The sequence below is a fragment of the Dermacentor albipictus genome, chromosome 10, assembly GCF_038994185.2.
Source record: "Dermacentor albipictus isolate Rhodes 1998 colony chromosome 10, USDA_Dalb.pri_finalv2, whole genome shotgun sequence".
Classification (NCBI taxonomy): domain Eukaryota; kingdom Metazoa; phylum Arthropoda; class Arachnida; order Ixodida; family Ixodidae; genus Dermacentor; species Dermacentor albipictus.
The window spans coordinates 56336896-56359056 of record NC_091830.1 but is presented as its reverse complement, the minus strand read 5'-3'; the positions used below and the strand labels follow the sequence as shown (position 1 = coordinate 56359056).

The 22161-nt window shown below is 46.8% G+C and overlaps 1 protein-coding gene across 4 annotated transcripts in view; it reads right to left on the bottom strand.

The window, feature by feature from the left end:
• The window catches only part of LOC139050397 (uncharacterized), an 84260-nt gene that overhangs the window by 44151 nt on the left and 17948 nt on the right, over window positions 1–22161 (bottom strand). For 3 of the 4 annotated variants that reach the window (XM_070526698.1, XM_070526699.1, XM_070526701.1), the window contains exons 4-6: window positions 20710–20728; window positions 16602–16705; window positions 5504–5635 (exon numbers count right to left, since the gene is read on the bottom strand). In XM_070526698.1, coding sequence (XP_070382799.1) covers window positions 5504–5635; window positions 16602–16705; window positions 20710–20728 — 255 coding nt within the window. The remainder of the gene's footprint in view (window positions 1–5503; window positions 5636–16601; window positions 16706–20709; window positions 20729–22161) is intronic. The other variant, XM_070526700.1, reaches the window with a different exon arrangement.

Below are 22161 nucleotides of genomic sequence, written 5' to 3'. Positions count from 1 at the left end.
AAGAGTCTAAGAACGATGACATATGCCCCCCCTTCCCCCACCGCTGAGGAATGCTTGAGAAGAATTCTTACTAGCTCGGATTTTTTTACCTACAGTCAAAGCGCGGTACATCTAGCGATTTATGTACACCACAAATCCCAGTGTTTCGGCAAATGTACTTTTGCCCACGTTGTAACAGCTACCTCGTTTAAGAAATGTAGCACGCGTCCAGCGCTACACGCAGCCAGTGCATTTCCGTTCCCAGATATGGCAATGGAAGGTGGCAGCATATTTGCAGCGAAATTGACTGAACGGCATCGCGCTTCACTTTGCGACTGAATAATGGCGTCGTCTCAATGCTGGTAATGGCATGTAATGGTATGTAAGGCATGTAATGGTACCTTGCGGATACCAATATGGCGGTCCGAGCCGGAAAGGGAGCCGGCGGCTTCGGTTATACAAAGGCGTCTTCCTGTGCTCTTTTATTTTTTCGCGCTCAACTGACAGATTAATTTGCTTTAAGCTTGTTTCATGATGCTTCGATAGCAATACACTGGTGACTGTAGTGCGCTGTTTCTCAGGTGCGTAGTCAATATTTTCTCGCTGTAGGCTTAACTGGAGAGGCGGCACTAGTTGAACATGGAACCAAGATTCGGCGGTGGTTGAGGTAAGCAACTCCCGCTGATCTCGAAGGACATAGACTGAAAAGTTGGATGTATCTTAAGCTACCGTCGCCTGCAACACGCCACCGCTGAAGTAGGGTGTACTAGAAGTTGATAGTGTGTTCAGGAGTGGCATACGGCATGCATTGGTTTGGGGTGCAAGCGTGTTAACGTCGCGCCAGCCCATGCGGCAGCAACGCCATCTCCAACATCCGTTGTTCTCCCAGGACTGCGGTTATAAGTTACACCGGTTGTGCGTGGCTCACGTGGGCATATAAGTTCGTGCTGTTTGTGATTTTTCCTAGTTTTTTATAATTTAGGCGAAGCATTCGTTTACAGCAAATACTTCATTTTCCCCGATTTAATTTAGTTTGAAGTCCAGACATCGGTTGTCGCCGGAATATTGTCATCCGCGCTAAAAAATATAGTAAAGTAATGAAGTCACTTTATTCTGTAAATATTTGAATATTCGTTCATTTAAATGATGGGCATGGTTACGTTTATTCGGGGACATTTGGTTATTTATTTACTCATGTATTGATTTTGAATGTTAGCTCGTGTCTTGCGAGACCCCGGCCGCCGCATCTCGATGGGGGCAAACGAACAAACTCCAGCGTCCCTTGCATTGTGCGCACGTGAAAGGTCACCTGTCAGAACTTTTCCGGACGCTGCATGATAATCAAGCGTGCCTCATATTCAACTCATGGTTTTGGCACTAAAACCCCAGTCATCATACATTCATTGTATATTTCACATAAAACAACTGCGTAATTAGTTACGCATTTCTTTTGTAATTAAGTATTGTTGCAATGCTGAATACCTGGTTCATCGAGAGACTTTACATATAAAGTGAGCAGTCAGATTACCTAATGTTGATTTATTTTTTTCAGTTGGGTCCGCCTAAAAAAATCTGCATATCTACTGTTTTTTCTTGTATAACACATAACTGGAAGAAATGTGCGTGGAAACCAAAGCTGCTGATGCTCAACAAGTATCCTATACAGGGCATTCGTTCTCATGTTTTGGCGTACATCTCCTTGATTCTTTTAGAGCGCAGCTCTTATGCCCGTGTTCTTGCGGCAAGCGTCGGCATCGACAGCGGCGTAACATCAAAAGATTAAAAAAACGAACGCGGAGCATAGCAACTAATGAAAGACGCGAGGAGGAAAGCGCAGTGCGACGATGGGGCCAGAGTAGCACGCGTCGTCTGGGAGGTCTGTCGGCAGTGGCTGCTGTGAGTCGCTCTCACGCGTCACCCACGCGCTGCCTCTCGCCGTCTCCAGATTAGTGAGGCAGTCGCGCCGCAATTCGCTCCATTTGCAACGTTCCGCACGAGACGGTTTGTCCGCGCCATCCAATGTATCGCGAAATGAAAACGCGTATAGAGCTGCGCCATCCTGCAATGCCTCATTTGTGACTTTACCGCGGGCTCCGAAAGCCAACCGGCCTAACCATCTTTGGTTTCCGACCCCGAGAAGATATTAGATTTTAAGCGCAAAATGGCACTAGCAAACGTTAGCGCGGGAAGCATTACTGCTTTCCGGATTTCACGCATCTCCTCATGTTTATTGTGGCCCCTAAGTGCTCCGTTTCAATATTGCTACATTCTGCTTCCCCTTTCCTTCCTTTCTCTTTCCTTCTTCCCTTCGTCTTTCCTTCGCCTTTCTATAATAATAATAATATATGGGGTTTTACGTGCCAAAACCACTTTCTGATTATGAGGCACGCCGTAGTGGGGGACTCCGGAAATTTCGACCACCTGGGGTTCTTTAACGTGCACCTAAATCTAAGTGCACGGGTGTTTTCGCATTTCGCCCCCATCGAAATGCCGCCGCCATGGCCGGGATTCGATCCCGCGACCTCGTGCTCAGCAGCCTAACACCATAGCCACTGAGCAACCACGGCGGGTGCCCTTCTATAGGCTGGAGTATTTTTATTGATCGCTTTACTGTGGGTCTAACTGACTGTTGAACCCTACCATGTAATTGCTCGTCCCCTAACAAAATATCACCATTACCACTGTATCCATGCTAAACATACGTCATAAATTAATCGCTGCGTTACCACCTAGGAGGCTGAAGAAAGCTCCCGTAGCCTCTTACCAGAAAATGTGAAGCCAATGCTTGCACTTCCTTCACCGGAACTAGGGCCTTGTTGGGTGATCTCCGCTTACAGTTAAGGGATTTGACATTGTTATTGTAATGCTCGGCTAATTAGAAAGTAAAAGCTGGTTGTTTTCAACGAAAATAACAAGTTCTGAATGTTGATGACGTTCTTCTCAACACAATATGCAGGTGCACGTTCAAGAACCCCAGGTGGTGCAAATTTCTGGCGTCCCCCACTACGGCGTGCCTCACAATCAAGTCGTAGTTTTGGCACGTAAAAACCCCTAATTCAAGAAAACATGCCAGAATATTTAGATTTCAAACAAAACCAGTAATACAGACACAGCCTTAGGGCGAGTCATGCGGCTTTGCGCTGGGTGTATGTTTTAGGACCGCATTTCCGTGCTGAGGTCGCCAGCTAGACCAAAAAAACTAGCTGTATAGATGAAACAGCAGCGGCAGCTGTTGTATCGTGTCTATCATTTATCCTGTGAAGCTAGTGCGCATAGACGAGCAAGCCGATGAGCCTCTTCAGCACGCCAGGGTGTAGCTGCCATAGAAGGATCGCCAGTATAGACGACACTGTGAGGGCGATGTCTTGGGTGAAATGAGAGGGTGGCGCATACAGAAGAAAGAATAAGCTGTACCAAGTCATCGGGTGCGTTGCGGGATGGGAAGCGTACGTCATAAACGCAATAATTTCATTCCAATTCCAATAACTTAATGCGACAAAGATTTGTAAGCATAAGCCTTCGACTGGCACGTTCTGTAAGCAGATGTGTTATGGAATGGTACAGCATGGTATGTCAGAAGGTAGGAGCTCACAAGATTAGGAGCTTCTCCACATCTGCAGTGAACTGTAGTCAGTGCCCACGGTCGCTGACTAGCACTGGAGGCTGCCCATGCCGGGGAATTATGAAGCGAAGGAAGAAAAGAGAGAGCCCAGCAGCGATGGCTGCCGTCTCGCAGCAACAAGTATTGCGGTCCACGCACACCACTATCCAGTTTCTACCCACGGCAGCTCGTGGAAGAGGCCAGCTCGCTCAAAAGCAGAAGTTGGAGGCCGCACAGGTAGAATTTGACTGGCAGGCCCTTTGTTCGCTTGTTTATAACACTGAGAGGCAGTGCTGCTGGCAACGTATTGTTGGCTTCTATGACACATTTTTACCTATAAGAGCGTTCACAATCCCGGTACAGAGACCGCGCTGGTCCCAGGAGTCTTGACGCGGGGTAATCACGCATGATACGTACAGCAAAAGGGCGTAGGATCTCCGGACCCACCCATCTTATGGATGCATCAGTTGTAGTGCAGCTCGTTTTGAAGAGTAATCCATCGCGGACGCGAAAATCACGTGCAAGGGCAGAATGTCGCGTTGCGGAAAAACATGGCGGAAACTTGGGTACTTCCGCGTCTGAACCTTGAGCGCATCGCTGTCGGGAGAGCAAAGCAGGTGCCAGGGAAGCAAGACAGCCTTCAAACGTAGTCAGCGTCGCAGTTCATGGAACAAATTAACATACTTGAAAGGCAGTCAGCGTCAGCATAGTGCCGTACCGTCTTGTATGACACAGCGAAGCTTTACTCGTGAAATTTACCGGTCTAGCGCGCAAGCCGACTAGATGGATCACATAAGTTTATGAGCCAGTAGATTGAGTGGTGGTCCGTGACAACTGTGAAGTGTCGGCCGTAGCAGTACGAAGGCAGCCTTTGAACAACGATGAATGCAAAATATTTGGGTGGCAAAATATTCGTCCCAAGGTCTCGTTGAGTGTTCAGCGCATGATGGTTGAGGACCTCTTTAAGAAACTGACACCCGCTTATGAAAACAAAAATTCTGCTTAAATAAGTGGTTCCTCAAGTGTACGAGCAATCTGCTAGTGCTAATATGAAAAATGGAGGCAACAGCTCCATGCCGAGTTGTCATACGCTCGTTCGAAACTTACACAAAGCAAAAATAGTGTTATTAGCTCAATGGAATTATGGAAATGCGAACTTTATAAAGCCGTGATTTTTTAGGACCTTTTTGTTCCTGGGCCTTTCCTAGAGCATATGTTAAATTATACTACTATCCATCCCCTGATTTTCACTACTATGAGAGGTAATAGAGTTTTAAAAATTGGATTTACTTTAACTCTGGTTAAGCCTAGTGGAGTAGCGATAGCTAAAGACACCGGCTCGGCATAGGCTTCGCTTGTAGTTAGACATGTTATTAAACTTAGTGCTGGCCTACTTGCCGCTATCCATACTACGGCCCCAATTATGGCGACAGCGACGCGAGCTCTCCGCTTCTATATTCCCGGTTATCACAGCTGCGGAGCGCGGGGTGTGACGTTATACAGAGGGCGTTGCGAGCGGCCAATTGCAGGAGCGGTGGCCGCATGGCGACCGCGACGAGCCGAATTGCCGGAGGATCGACGGCCGTGGTCTGACGTCACAGTGCGGCCACGGCTCAAAGTGCGGCGATGGCGAAGAGGCGAAAACCTGGCGTAATATAGCTATCGCAACAAAAGGAAGAGAATCTTGAGACTGACATTACTGCTTAAGCCAATGAGCTGGGCGCTTAGATCTTCAAAGGTGGACATGGTCATTTTCATAATTGCGCTCAATTCGTCCCAATCTAGTCTAAGAGCTTAAGACATGGACGTTTTTAAACTGAAGCGTCCCTTGAACCACTCTCGTAGCAAAAAAAGAAAGCAAAGAGTGAAATTGTCATGTAATCCAACATTGTTAATACATTTCGACAACAAAAAGACACCTACCAACGGATGAGGTAGAAGATATCCTTTCTGGGGTGGCTGGCGTTGAGTGCTTTGCTGCTGAGGGACGCGAATTTGCGAGTGGATCGTTGTCGATGTCTGCATAGGTGCGCGCGACGGTGACGTCCCCACCAGCTGCGGAGAAACAGGCCACAATGGGTCGCATAGTGTAATGTAACAAACCTTCCGGCTCAATTTGCCCACTCTACCCTCACGTGACTACGATGTTTGACATTTTAGCGATTGTGTCGAGAAACGACGTATGTTATTCCCTGAGACTAACCAGCTAAATAATCACCGAAGAGAAATGAAGAAAACGCTGTCAGAATTTAAGTCGTGAAATCGAGCTTGGCTTATCCAAAAAGCGAGATGTGCGGTATAGTCGAGGCCGCTCAGCCACCATTGGCACAGACGGCTTTAAATACATGACGAGCGGGTTTAGTGGGGTTGCCATTACACCTGGCAATGGTGGTATGAAATGAAATGGTGGTATTTCACTTTTCAATACCTAGTGCGTTTACTATCTAGCCTAGGGACATGCAGTTATAAAGGGCCTTGTTCTGTACGATATACGACGAATTCCAGATGGGCACATAACGCTGTACTTCTACGTAAATCGTTCTTTGTACGTAAAGTATGGACCCGTGTATGCTCCAAACTTCCCATCATGGCGCATGTTCGAATACAAGATATTGCCACAAAATTCGGTAGAACTACTCACATAAAGTGTCGCTGGGTGTAGCCACCTTGCATATTCAAGGCAGCTGGCGTGGAATGTTTACTATGTGTGCATAAACGGCAATGACAAGCTTGCGATTCCCTATAAAATATTGAGATTGATGTCGCGTCAGTTGATGCGCTCCAGCTGTATGAGCGCCTAAGTTAAGTCTCGTCATGTTGTAGCGCATGTAGCTCTAATTACAGCTGCAGCGTTCCACAATTCAAAATCTTCTGTAGGTCCAAGACATATCAGTATAGGCTAATGCGAAGCTGACGTGAAGCGGTTATTCAATTGCCGTAACCTGTTCATGCTCGGCAACTTGATTTGAAGCATAGATGTTACTTACCTGCTCGGCAAATTAGTGATACGCCGAAACCCCCCCTAACAAACCTCACGTTTTCCTCGTGACTACGGATTACACTATATCCCAAATCAGGCCACATTTAATCACGCCATCTCGAAAATTGGCCCATTTTACTATGAGGATTTTTAGCGCCAGCCCACATATAGCGGCAAGAAGCCGACCGACTAGGCCTGTAATGCCCCGCAAAAAGGCCAAAAAAAGTTTAAATTTGATAAAGAACTTAGGCTCTCGCAAACATATATAAGGTCCACTCATGATATCCAAGTACTCTTGTTTTACTGCACATTTTTGTAGAGAGCAGAGCCTGCAGATTTGTAGGGGTTGCACAGATGGGGAAACGGTTAAAACCAATTCGGCATAGGATGGCAGTCGCGGGCATGACCTCTTCAGCAAGACAACGAAAACGCCATCTCTCAGGAGGGTTTGTATACGGTGTGACCCAGCTTACGGAAGCCGAGCTGTTGTAAAAAAAAAAAGAAAAAAAAACGTTTGGGGAGGAGGGCTAGAGGACACGATGATGGGACCAACAGCGTTTCATTAGTAGTCGCCCTGTCCCCGCTGTTGAATTTTTCGTGTAATTTATGTTTGGCTAATTAGTCAAATGTACTAGCCCAAATATACAATACCTTGCACAAATGTGTAAGCTGCAATGTTAAATTGTGCATCGCATTCGAATACAACACATTTGTCAAACTTCGAACTGGCTACATTTCCTCCAGTTTCTTTTTTCCGTGTTTCAATGCGGTGGCGTTAAACGAGAAAACCATGGAAACGCTCCCAGAAAGGGTTTTAAACAACCAACATTACTCAACGGTTGACTCGTGACGCCCGAAAAGCCACAAATCGACGGCGTATGCATCTGCTGATGATATTATACTCAGGGAAAGCTTTCTGTGACATTGAGGGGAAGGCACAGCGACGGCGGTTCCACACATGTGTAACCGCGCCAAGTAGTCCGACAGCATTTGGCAAGGGTTTTTGGGCCCTCGGACCAGACGCTGTATCGACGCAGGTTCAACGTGCGACTCTGTTACGATATCCTACACCCGGAAGGGATACCTCGCAAATTAAGTTGATTTCAACACTCAGTGATGTTTTTTTTTCTTGTGCAGCTGTTTTAAAGAAGGTGTTTATGTTTTCTCTTTCCCAGTTTAAACTAACGCGGATGAAAGTTCGAGACTCATTCTGGGAGCGCTCTCGCTTCTGTGCGATTTGCCTCCATCATCATCATCATCAGCCTGGTTACGCCCACTGCAGGGCAAAGGCCTCTCCCATATTTCTCCAACAACCCCGGTCATGTACTAATTGTGGCCATGCCGTCCCTGCAAACTTCTTAATCTCATCCGCCCACCTAACTTTCTGCCGTCCCCTGCTACGCTTCCCTTCCCTTGGAATCCAGTCCGTAACCCTTAATGACCATCGGTTATCTTCCCTCCTCATTACATGTCCTGCCCATGCCCATTTCTTTTTCTTGATTTCAACTAAGATGTCATTAACTCGCGTTTGTTCCCTCACCCAATCTGCTCTTTTCTTATCCCTTAACGTTACACCTATCATTCTTCTTTCCATAGCTCGTTGCGTCGTCCTCAATTTCAGTAGAACCCTTTTCGTAAGCCTCCAGGTTTCTGCCCCGTAGGTGAGTACTGGTAAGACACTGTCCTAATTTCCAAATAACTTTTTCACGAGTATAGGCGTATCGAACCGCCTATAGAGGTTTACTGACGGCTATCTAGCGGGCGCTTCCGAAAGTGTCATTGCAACGTAGTGGCCGACAACCCTTTGAAACGAGGTTTGAAAAAGTTAGGGCAGTGATTTTGTCTTTTTTCCGATGTCCCACCGCTGCTTGACAGCATTGACAGGTGCAGGAAAGGTGCAGACCTATATAAGGGTGAACATGTACACAGTACAGCCGGACGTGAAGAAAAGCATGTTTACATACGTGCCACACGCGTCCAGCACACAAGTGCAACGAAGCCCAGCGACAGAAAGTATAGCTCGTGTAATGTAGCCACTTCGTTTTATTGACTAAGGAACTGTCTCAATTGTGATATTGTTTAGTTTGCCCTTGCCCTAACAATGTTTTTGTACTTCAACAACACGCACACGCTTTCGTGCAAACTTATATCTCTAAACACGGCTCGATGCCGACACATATTTTAGTGATCTTGCTACCAATGAATACGCGTGACGTTCCCAAGTAAGTGCTGTCAATGTCACCTCAAGAATAGTAATTGCAAATTTGTTAATGGGAATACGTACATTAGTGAACGAATTCACCGAACTCTGGGGTCTGAGATAGCGCAGCACCGTCCTTCCAATTCTGCTGCTTACGTCGTCGTTCCCGCTGCAGTTATCACAATCTGAAATTTCCTCAGTGACCTGCCTGGAAACGTGCAAAGCTGAAGTCTTAGCAAACTTATGAACACATTTTTTTTTTATTTTAAGGAAAAAGGAAACCACACAATGCATTTAAAGTTGGAGCAAAGCCGGCAAGGCCAGGTTTTGTACTGTGTGTCGCAGGCATTACACTGCTACGCCGCGAAAGATAAGATAGAAATCACTACAAAATCTGAATTCAAAAGAGCACCACTCGTGGTAAGTCGGCTCAGGGACCATCAAGGCATAATGACTTCACAATTTCAACGAGAGTTTTTCGCCCATAATTGAAGCGAAATACCACAGGTAGCACCTGACCACAATCCCCGGCCGAAACCTGCCTCTTTTCTAAAACATTTCCAAAGCAACTACAGTATCGAAGGAATCCTCGCGTGAAAGAAATGAAGCTGTAAAAAAGCACTTGAACATAAATACACGGAATAAACTGCAAGTGAAGCGCAAATAGCTGGACGTGACGGAGGGTCCGTACCAGCTGTTAGCATTTGACTTGATGTATGTCAGCGTAAATAGGCCGTATCTCTACTCTTCCCAAAGTGCGACAAAACATAGCGGGATGTAGGCCCCTGAAAAACGAGGCGAGGTAAATACCCGGTACTTGGGCATGAAGCGAGTAGTACCAATTCAACATGCGCAATAGCATGCATAACTTAGATCTAAAAACATCAATGGCGTGACAGCTGGTGCGAAGATAAGACGTGCCGCGTAAAAATAACAAAATTCGCCCTTGCAAGTCTCAGGATATTCAACACAAACCAGGATGCACTCCTATAGTAATGCGTCCTCGGAAGAGCAACACGGTAAGGAAGCGGCCAGTGGTAGAGAGGGCAAGCGCCATTCAGAACCTAAGCAAGATGCCGTTAACCCGGATGCTGCATTGCAGACAAACTCAATCAATACATGGGCAGGACGGTATCATCATCGCCTACCCATGTAAACATGAAGCGCAACTTACACCCGTATGATAACAATTATTTTCCCGAGCGGCGATTCATTACTGCCATATATAGCTGCCGCTGATGAGACCTGGCGAGAAATGGTTTGAACAGTGACACCTTATATTTACGGCCGTGTTCAAGAACCCCAGGTGGTCGAAATGGTGGACGTAGAAAACCATAATTCTTTACGAACAATGTCACCGTAAGTTTGGGGAGATATTTTACCACATGCCCATGCAACAGTTGTTTTTTTTTATAATTTGCCTGAAAGCTTTGGCCACCACAGACATTTGACGGCTGTCGTTTCTTTTCCTTGAAAAGCGTGAATCAAGCAGAGAAGCACGAGCGCCGAGAAGACAACAGGAGGCGGCTGCCTTCTTTCCGGAGTGAAAGTGGCAAGGTCAACACCAGGGGCGCATCCGTGGACCCGCACTACGCATCTAGTTAACAGCTGTGGCTTGCTTTCTGTTCCTTTGATGTTAAGGGCCGTGGCTTGCTTTCTGTTCCTTTCTTTTGCGCTTCAGTCGTGTATTTTCTCGTAGGGCTAACCGCTGTGCTGTGCTTCCAGAACGTGCGCCACGCAACTGTATGCTCGTAGCAGCACCCAACAGCTGAGCCTTCGCGTGGTTGGTTTTTCGCGCTAACAAGTCCGCTTGTCGGCCATTTAGTGCTACAGGCTGCGTGAAACCTGTTTTGTGAGAGTTGTTGTCATGTGCGCTTAATGTAGGGCTACGCCTTCAGTTGGCATCCTTTTGCAGCTGTGACGCTTGTCAGTAGTGAGAAGGCTAAACACGTATCTTGAAAAGGGCGCGCAGACACATGTGAAGAAGACGACGAAGCCGGATAGAGAAACGATGTGGAGAGCATCGTTTGAACACTTGATACGTGATGCCCGATAGAAGAAAAATGAGAAGAAAATGAGAAGAAAAAGACCATTCCCCTTTGTCAAGATGGAATGGCAGCGAAAGGTGATGACAGTCAAAGCTCTCAAACGAAAAGCAAAGTTCTTTTCGCTGCCATTCCATCTTCACGGAGTGGGATGGTTGTGTTTCTTTTGTGTTGCGATTGTTGCGTCGTCGCTTGTTCGGAGGTGCCCGTGCTGACAGTATTCGTTTTCTTTCAGCATCGCGGCCACGTTCTTCGTCAGTGGTTCTCTCGCGCCTGCGCCACTTGCATTCTCGTTCCTGTTCTTTCCGGCACTCCGAGTACGCGTGTTCTTCTTCGGGTGTACGAACTATAGTTGTCCGCTCAATTGGTACGGCAGCTGTCTTTAGCGCCGATACCTCTCCTGCTCATATACTGCGATAACCTTGACGTCACGCTCTTTTTCACGGCGAGCATTCTAATCAGTTCCGCATTTTCACACCTAAGCCGCCTTACTGCACCCGTATATCATCACGCAAAGCAAACAATGAAGCCAATTGCGTATTGGTTTGCTAGAGCTCGCTAAGTCTGTTTCTGTTGTCGGACGCAAAAAAATATGGAAGGTTAGCCATATTCAGCTTTCGCTGTAATAGTTATGTGGATCCCACGCACTTTTGGAATTGATGTAAGCGAAGTTCTCGGTTCTGTTTGCTTTGATTGAAGATAATTAGCGATAATGTTGATGGTGAATGCTTAATTTTTTCAGCCACTAGTCCAACACGAAAGTGGTGAGTTGATGTAAACAGTTACCTTGCAAGCAGCACTGCTGTTTTTCTGAGTAATGCTAAGTACACACAGGGGGAGGTGCTTGCCCGAGGTGCTGTTGTGCGTCATATTTGATAACATGTGAGAGTAAACTCCGTCCCTTGGTCGGGATGGAATCCATGACTTCAAGCAATGCCATAGCCGCAAAGCAAGCGCGACGCGAACAAAAGTCTTAATTTGACGTGTGGCCGCTTCCGGAGAGTGGCCCAAGCCCTTCGTTGCGCTTTAATGCGGTTCTGACTCTGCACGCGTGGCGTAAGTTGTCCCCTGGACAGATTTGGAGGGTCTTTTTCAGAAATAGCACACACGTGCACTATCGTACCTGATCGTAAATGTACTCCGTTTGCCCGTAACCGCTGTTGTGTCTATAGTGGCAGTGTTTCCATGACTTCCCACGTCACCTCCCCCTCCCTCCCTCTTGGTATGCGAACTGCGAGTGAACAGTGGCAAGGATGTTATTCACTATTTTCGCAACTGCGTCCGTTCTACCCATTCTCTGCTTGCTCTCCTCCTGCTCTCTGTCATTCTGTCTAGATTCCCTCTGGACTTGCACGTCAGTAGAAATGTAAGCGCTGCAATTTCTGCAAAGCTACCACAGTCTAGAGCCACGGAGGCAACCGCTTGACTATGTGAGTGACACAGCGCCCGAGTGGCGAAGAGTTTTGTGCTACGCTGACCTCGGCAGAGGACCACAAACCCGTCACTCGCTGTGGAGGTTGATGTCTACGCCGCGTCCGAAGCACGTAGAGCGACAACTTGCGCCACGCCGGGCCGATGTCCGCCACCACTGGGGATGGACAGAACGTTCACTTTCTAGTTTCCATTTGTCATATGTTCAGTAGAACTATGGAACGGTGTATTGATGAGGTGTAGTTCGTTTTTATCTACATAGTTAGTTTTGGGAGTTTCCCGTCTGTGTACAGGGTACAGGGGTACGATTACCTTGCTGTTCGTTTTTTTAGTTAAAATGGTTTCTTCAGAATTATGTTCTGTAGTACATTCAAATTGTGTGATTCTTTTTCTGGAATGCTGAAATGTGTGACACTTCCGCAATATTGAACCGTGAAAAAAATACGTGCGAAAATCTAGCGAGCTGGAAAGACTTGTGGTTAACGTTTTCTAATGCATCACACAATCAGACGTTCGAGCTTACGCATATGTGGAACTAATTATAAATGCAGGCAAGTATTTTGGTTGACGAGCTAGTCATTGAAAACAACAAAATTACCGATGTTGCCAATGCGGCTGTTAGCAGGCAACCCTAGGTCCATTGGCATTGGCATTGGCATTGCCATTGACATCATCCTCGCCTTAGACTTCATATCCGCGGACTCTCCTGTCATCAATTGTTCCGCCAGTAGTCTCCGCCTTGACTTGCCCTTTCTGGATCCCGTTGAACCACACCCCAGTGTCCTCAGTTCCGTCGACTTCGTTGGCTTGCCACCTTCGGCGCTGACTTACGTTCGCTTGCCACCTTCCGCGCTGACTTACGTTGACGTAGTGTCAACCCAACCAGTGCCTGATGGTCGCTACATCGCGGCTCCTATAGAGGACGCCCTCCTCATACACGGGATCACAGTACCTCAGGCAGTTTTATCTATTATGGCGAATTCCGTCTGCCTGGCAGTGGTCAATTTTGGCGGGACGACACATGTGCCGCCACGCGGGATGCCTATGGCCCAGCTTTGCTTATTCGAGGATCACTCAGTAGCATCTATTTGAGTAGACGACAATTGAGCCGATCCTCCTCTACCATCGCATTCGGAAACTGTAACATCGCCGACTTACACAAAATGATTGCGCCCGACATGCTGTCAGAACACATTCTTGAGCTCTACCACGTTCTGTTTTCCTACCACGATATTTTTTACTTTAACAATCATACCTTTCCCCAAATTCCAGCTGTTAAAAGTCGCAATTATACCGGCCATGCCCCTTCTATTCATCGCCGCCCTTATCGAGTGTCACCGGCTGCGCGTCTAGTTATCCACGCCGAAGTTCGCAGAATGCTTGCCAAGAACATTATTTAACCGTCATGTAGTCCATGGGCGTCACCTGTCGTACTGGTAAGAAAGAAGCATGGTGCATGGAGCTTTTGTGTGGATTATCTGCACCTTAAGAGGATGACCAAAATGGACGTGTATCCCCTACCTCGGATTGATGACGCCCTTGACTGCCTCCACGGCGCTCGCTGTTTCTCCCCTATTGACCTTCATTCCGGCTACTGGCAGATTGCCTTGGGCGATCTCGACCGCGAGAAGACAGCTTTTGTAACACCCGACGGTGTTTCTCAATTCAAAGTGATGCCATTCGCTCTATGTAACGCTCCTGCCACGATGGAACGCATGGTGGACTCCCTTCTTCACGGTTTCAAATGGTCCATGTGCCTGTGCTACTTCGACAACGTTATAGTATTCTTCCCCAACGTTCGCTACGCACCTCAAGCGCCTCCCAGAAGTCCTGGATGTTTTCCGTCGAGCCGGTCTGCAACTCAACGCTTCGAAGTGCCAATTCAGCCGTCGGCAGATTTCCGTCCTCGGAAATCTCGTTACGCGAACGGAGTGCCACCGGCCCGAGGCAAAATCCATGCTGTCACGCACTTCCCTGTTCCGAAGTGTGCCAAGGATGGGTGCAGCTTCATCGGCCTTCGCTCGTACTTCGGCTGTTACGGGAAAAATTTCGCCGCCATAGTATGACCACTAACCGAGCGTTTGAAAAAAAACCCCTTTCCAGTGGGGCGATAACGAGGCCTCTGCGTTCTCCGATCTAATCGACCTTCTCACAACGCCTCCCGTACTGGCCCATTTCGATCCTTCTGCGCCTACAGAAGTCCGTACTTATGCCAGTGGTCACGGAATCGGCGCAGTACTGGCTCAACGCCAGCGCGACCACGGCCGTGTTATCGCTTACGCCAGCAGGCTCCACTCACCCGTGGAGCGCAATTGAGCGTGAGTGTCTTGCCCCAGTTTGGGCGGTTGCGAAATTCCGCCCATACTTATATGGCCACCCTTTTTCGTTGTCACAGAGCATCCCGCGTTCGCTGGTTATGCTCACTGAAAGATCCTACAGGAAGACATGGTCGCTGGGCTTTACGCCGCCAAAAATAGTCGTATTCTGTCGCCGACAAATTAGGCCGACTACACAAGGGCGCTGACTGCCTAGCTCGTTACCCGGTAGAAGAGCCGGACGTCGCCGACAGTAGTACCGCCAACGGCATTTTCTCTTTGTCTGCTTTGGCTAACATCGCCGATGAGCAGTACCGAGACCTATCGCTGCGAGCACTCATCGAGCGTTTGCGCTCTATACCTACTGACACATCCGTTCGCCGATATGTCCTCCAGGGCGGCATTCTGTACCGAAGGAACTTTCTCCCTGACGGCTCTGATCTTCTTCACGTCATGCCAAATCATCTACGACAGACTGCTCTTTGAGATGCATGACGCACCCACTGCAGGAGATCTTGGGGTGACCCGCCTCTACGACCGCGTCCGCCGCCGCGTCTATCGGCCTGGTGTCGCTCGCTCCGTCCGACGCTATGTTGATGCCTCTGCTCCCTGGCAGGGTCGGCAAACACCTCAGGTTCTACTTACCGGTCATCGCCAGCCGATCACCGTCCCCATGGAACCGTTTTTTCGTGTTGGATTAGGCCTTCTCGGTCCCTTTCCCTCCTATATATTGAACCTCCTTAGGTTTACCTTTCCCCAAACCAATATTATCACGTGATTTTGTCAGCTTCCTTTCTTTAGCGCTGTGCTCCCCATACTGTTCATGCTTCGAACGGCCTGCGCGTATGAACGTGACATAGCGGTCCCGAAAGGAAAGTACCAAGTGCTTTGCGCTAAAGAAAAAGAAAACAAGGGCACGCAAGAAGCGCGAATAATATTTCAGGACAGATCAGCCAGAAATGGCTGGGAAAATTTTCGAGGAGCAGTTATACACAACCCAGTGTAACAGCCAGATATGCACTCTGCCGGTGGCCTAGCCATGGTGGAACGTGTAACAAAGACTCCTGAAAAAATGTTTACCAATGAGGTTTCTGTTACTGTTCACATATCAGAAAGCATACCGAGCACGTTACATTATACGTCCAAATATGAAATGCTGTGACAGGCATAGCCGGCGTCACACTGGTGGGAGGACGTGCAGTGGAGTTGCTAGCTCCCCAAGCGATCCGAATGCTAAGTACTTCTATTGGACAAATGTTACGGTGTGTTATGTGGGTTGCAACTTAAGGGCCATCTGTCACATTCCGGATGTCAATTCGAATTGCGTAGTATAACAAAAAAATGGCTGTGGCTTAGGTAAGGTTAAGCCCAGGATGCGAAGCATACTAGCCTTTATTTTAGTTGTTGAACCACTGTTTAGCCTGGTGAACTGCTGTTGCTTGGCTATATTTGGTTCGGCTAGACGAAGAAACAACTCATGCATTACTGCTTCGCCTTCAAGAGTGGAACGCGACAGCGTTCCCGTCGACACGCCAAGGGGTGTAAGACAATGGGCTACAGGGCAGCGACTACGCGCCCCGCATTGGACGCGGTGAGCGTCGAGCAAAGCAGCGTTCGGCGCGGCAACGAAATGTGCGCCTGAGCAAGAGACGCACGCCTTAGAAACAGCTCGTTTCTAAGGCAACACCGCATTCACTAGAGGCGCTTTTGTACCGCTTTGAAGCATCGTACTCGTGGCTCAGTGGTAGCGTCTCCGTCCCACACTCCGGAGACCCTGGTTCGATTCCCACCCAGCCCGTCTTGCAAGAGTTGAGCCAAAGCCACTTCTCCTCTGTCGTGACGTCACGGTGTCACGTGGTTTCAAGGCGACACCGCCGCGCCTGAGGAGCTGGGTTGAGCTCTCGTAATATGCTTCGCATAAAATGGTGGGAATTGCGCATAGCAATGATTTGCCCACATCTGTGAAGAGTTGTTCTTGCAACCTTTGTTTGCGCTCTTTCTCTGTTTTTTATGTGTATTGCGGAAAAATACAGTGAGGAGTGGAGCTTACGAATATCGCTTGTAGTAATAATGAGGGCCACCACCAGACCCGCCATGGCCATCAGGCTTATGCATATTATAACAGCCAAGGCAGCCACTCTTGTTCCAGAGACACTGCAAGGAAGTAAGAGGACACAAGTAGAAGGAAAATTTTTTGTTAAGTAGCCATTCATAGACGAGTTCTTTTTGTGATAAACCATGTTTCATTTACGTTATCCCACTGTTTATTGGACCCTTAAACGATATTAAAGATTTTGTGCAAACGTAATGAGTCATTAGAGTAGGCCCCTCTGATCATTCAGTGACGCCTTCGAGTGGTTCGCCTAAATTTGTAGTGTAATTTAATGTTTTGCTAAGAAAAGAGCTGTGCTATGGAAAGATCTATGGAAAGAACAATGATGGCTGTAACGTTAACGCGAGTTAATGACGTCTTAGTTGAGATCAAGAAAAAGAAATGGGCATGGGCTGAACATGTGATGAGGAGGCAGGATAACCGATGGTCATTAAGGGTTACGGACTGGATTCCAAGGGAAGGGAAGCGTAGCAGGGGGCGGCAGAAAGTTAGGTGGCCGGATGAGATTAAGAAGTTTGCAGGGACAACATGGCCACAATTAGTACATGTCCGGGGTAGTTGGAGAAGTATGGGAGAGGCTTTTGCCCCTCAGTGGGCGTAACCAGTCTGATGATGATGATGATGATGATGATAATTATATTGTTTTAGTAATGTCCAACTCAAGCGATTGCAGCGAAGCCGCTCCCCTGAATCTTCTGCCGCCCCCTTACCACTGACGTATTTGACCTAATATACACCAACTGGTGGAGCTACTTCACTGCCTACCCAGGTTGCATAATCCATAATGTCTCCAACTTTATGGTGAAGGAATGTTGTTAGCAATAGTTGTAATGTTAGTTATATTGTTTGTATAAATGTAATGGAAAATGCATACACAACGACCGTCTATCTCAAGCGATTCCAGCACACACCACGTGTCATGTGTTTGTGTTCGAACATTCTTCTTGTTGACTCGGGCTGCGCGGTCAGTGTTCGTCACCAGATTTCTTTTTAAGAGCGCCGTAGATCGCCTTCATTGCGTTGTCGGCTGCAAATCCAGTGATCGGCGACAGGTCAAGCTGTGACATCGGGTTTCTCTGTAAAGCCACTGCGAGATGAGTCACTGCAGACCATAAAGCTATAGATGTCCGATCGACGCCAGCATCTACGCGTTGGCGGGTGCCACTTCACGCTGGAGGATTACTACCGCAATATGGAGTTTTAGCATGCAAACGTAAGCGCAAGAGGACTGGGTGTTTTACCAGATAAACAGAAGCCCAAGGATTACCGACTATCACGGTGCATCCACTCGGAGGCACAGAGCCAGACCAACAGACAACTAATATAGCAGTAACCTATTCTACTTTGATGCTGGTGTAAGATTCCGCCAGGGGCGTATTCTTGAACACGTTGTTATTTTAAATGTTTTAAATGTTTAAAATTTTTACACTTGGTTACAGTAATATAAGCTTTGTGTTTTGCTGGTTAAGCTCTCTGCCACCAGGTGGCTGCACAGCGCTTGTCGTCTTTCAGTTAGTGCATAGGCTCCCTTTAAAGCATATACTTTCAAGCCCATATTATAGTCTGTACAGCAAATCTAGGCTATTAAGGATGCTCACAGTTGTTAGATCACAGATCTTAACCAAAAGTTGAAATGAAATGATTCAAGTAACGAAATTGGTACAAAAAACATTCTAAACCATGAGAAGGTCTTCAGTAGTTCCTAGTTCAACCTATTAGGATGGTAGCTTGATTTCTCATCCAAGCTATGCGAGTCCTGTAATGTTTCAGTGGGACCCAGTAAAGGTAGTTTGAAATTTGGTTAGAAATATTATAACACTACGACCTTTTCTACCGTTCGCTTTTTAACGTGCTAGAACTGCATCATTGAGGCTCAACTGTTGTCCCGAGGTCCTGTGTGGGGAGGACCCTACATTACAAGTATATTTCCTAAAGTCGACAGCAATCTAGTGACGTGACAGGACAAAAAAGTGTACCGACGTTCTGTAATTGAGGTTGGATGATACAAGAAAGACACTTGCGTTTATTACCGCTGCCAAGAAAACTGTATGCCCTTTTATATAAGAGAACATTTTCACAATCGTTTTTATGTGAGCAGCCTCAGCCAGGGACACAAATAGTGCAAGTCAATTCAAAGACCTGTGGAAGGAACCAACGCAAGCATCGAATATTATAATGTAAGTCATTCCGAAATCATGGCTGGAATATTGTATTCATTCTATTCTAGTTCTAATTGTTAGTCTACCTTTATCGGTGGTTCATGTGGCATTCCGTATACGTTATTGCCAATGGCCGGTCATGTGTTGTCGTTCATAATAAAAGAACACAATATAGCGTAAGGAATCTCTACGTTTTAACAGACCAGGTGTTTTATTTATAAAGCAAACGCAATGCGAGTACCAGCGCTGGAAATATTGTACAAAGAAACACGCATATTTTTTTTTTACTTTGCGTGCTGCTGGGTGACGTATAAACAGAGCAATCAGTTCTCTACACACTGAAAAGCTAGTAGCATTTCCATCGGACATGCAAGATAAGAATGCTCGCCACATTATACTATGGTGGCAATGCAGCACCTTGGCGAGCTGTCGATTGGGTGTGTTGGTAAACGTTTACGAAAGGAGATTCTTTTTACGTCTACGTTTTAGCAGAGTTTTTCCATCGTAAACCTAGCACTTCTGCGAAGGCAAGACGCAAGGCTGAACCTGGGGATAAGGAATTGCGAAACCCGGTTTTCTATATGCCCAACCACACAAAACCAGCAAATATTGACGCGAAGAAGCATAAGGGAAGTTATTTAGTGTTGTATTTGAAGTATTTAAAAGGATATATATAAAGGGAAATGAAAATGAACAAAAAATAGAGGAGCCACTGGACAGCGTAAAGGTGGATGACCAGCAAAGCTGTAAAACATCTCACAGGGTTAGGCGAGGGAACCTGTATTTATTTTCATCATTTCGTATTGGTAGCGATGCTTGCTTTTTGATTGTTGTGATATACACTAATCGCCTCGGTTACTAGCTCAGACAGAATCTCGGCCAAAGGAAAATCTATGCACGGCCATTGTTGAGTTGCTGAGTGACATCGCTTGGCCGGGCACTTTAAATCAAGTTCTTCTATTACAAAATGAGTGAACCATGTCTTGTATGGCTTGGAAATGTCTACATTGAATTGTCCAATGATGCCAACAGGAGTAGTGTCATCACGGCTAATCCATGCAAAGTGCGTAGTTATGAACTTCTCAATATCATTCATTCTTTGGTGTGCCTCGAGATATACACGCAGTGGATACCACAATTGCACGTTTCTTTGGTACGGCACAGCCATCCCCACGGCTGGTGACATTGTCCTCTTGTGAGTCAAGGGTGTACGTTTGTACATACATCTTGTGCCTTCCTTATATGGCAATGCCTCCTGCTCGTGAGTCTATGCGCTGATCAAAACCTATTTAAGTATTCCCATCGCCTTGGAACAGTGCATAATCATTGATTTATTTCATTGAATATATCTTATTGTTATTATTATTAGGGTCCACTGGCCTCAAGCCTGCTTCACCTCAATCGCGGATTGGCCATATTTTTCCCATGGACGCGACAGATGCATCGAGGGGTAGAGTCATACAGCTTAGCTGTAAAAACAACTTGCCTCTTGTGAGAGCCAAACATGCCCCCACTTAATTACAACCACCTTCTAGCCACTGCCGTCGCACAATTGGTAGTGCAACGCACGCATGATACTCCCGCAGGTGCCAAGTTGCCTTTCTTTTAGGTTAGTTACCCTTTACTTATCAATGCCTGCAGTTAAATAAATTAGCAAATTACTTCCTCTATGTGTTCACTGGCTTCATTATCTGTTGGCTTTTTAGGGATATGGGACACGGTTGTAGCGCATGGGATTCCGTAAGTAGAAGCACAGCCATTCCATTCATATTAACGGAACTTGTATGCTCACAATATATCGCATCTTGTAAGGTGTTCTTGAAAGCTATGAGAACATTTTCAAAACTTCCATACCACAATGAAGGACAAGAAAAAAGGACACTTACGTGTTAGCGGAATCGGAAGCTGAAAACCGAAAAAAAGAGCTAAAATTTATCTTCAAGGAACCTTTGCGAATGGCTACATAGGGCGAACATCTTCCCAGCCTGTGTTGATATATATGGTTTGGTGCTCTTGGATGTTGCACTTCAAGCACAGAGTCGGATATTTCCAGGTACGAATATTTATTTCTGATTGAGTTTGTTGACAAATAAATGCTGGCCTATATGCTTTTGTAACACTCCTTCCTTCAGTGATAATTTAGACGTGCCACGATATGCACATAAAATGAAAAGCAGCAAGCAAGGAAAGCTGCACAACCTTACTCCAAAAGTCTTGCACCTCGTACACCAAGTCTGTCCGAGAGCTGTCAAGCGTTTCTTTATCTCAAAGCAATCAGCCGCGACACTGTTGTAGAAAATACAGCGCGTACACGATATAATGGCACGTCAACAGATTTAAACCGCAACCTTGGGCAATAACAGGAATCTAAAAGTGAAAATAGGTTATGGGAAGGAGTTTACTGCTCAATACTTGAACTGTATAAATATGCTGAGATGATAAATGGCCCCTTTCAGGTTGATGTAACCTAATCCATGGTATAGCTTTCCTACCCATATTCCCTTTAACCGTACCCATATTCGGAGAGTTGCACCATTTCAACGTGCGAGTTCTTTCGATATACGTCACTACGGTTATTTATTATGGCTCCCTGCAACGGTGTTGATCGGAAATTCTTCACCCAACATCCCGGTACCTACAAAAGGCAATAAATTGTCAAAAATAGAGAATTCTGGTGTCGCAACATCCTTGTCTGACATAAACCGAAAGTGCGATTTCGCCTTCTTCTTCGCCAGGTGATCACAGAGGAGCGCAACAGACTACATTTGTGTTAAGCCACATTTGGAGCAGCCGCTATTTAATACGCCGCGCGTTTTTAAGATACCAGGTGGACATTGTTTTAACGCGAGAATATCACAGCTTCGAACTAAAGGGGAAGCGGCGAATTGCGACAACAACCTGTTCATTCGGTACACGCGGTATCGATGGTAGTTTGTTTGGCCGCGTAAACTTGCAAGCATTTGTTAAGTAAGTTATTACGGTGTCACTCAAGCATGAGGGCAAACATGAACACATCCGACTCGATTACCACGCAACTCACTGTCAAACCACAGGTCTGAGGAAAAGCGGCAGCAGGAGCGAGCGCATTGCCCTTCGTGCTGCGTCTCTCTGCGACGCGAAGTCACAAGTGAGAACGCAACGCACAAGAAACCATCAGCCCTAGGCGTGTTCAGACTCTGTAGCCATCGAAGGTAGCTTTCTATATGAAAATTGGCGTGCTTCGTCCCCACCTTCCTTTCTAGCGTGCGTGGTATTGAGCCATTACTCGGCTTACCGTCGCACGCTTTCACTCAAACCGACAGCGTCGTGAGCGCGGTCGCGATGTTTTTGCATTTGTC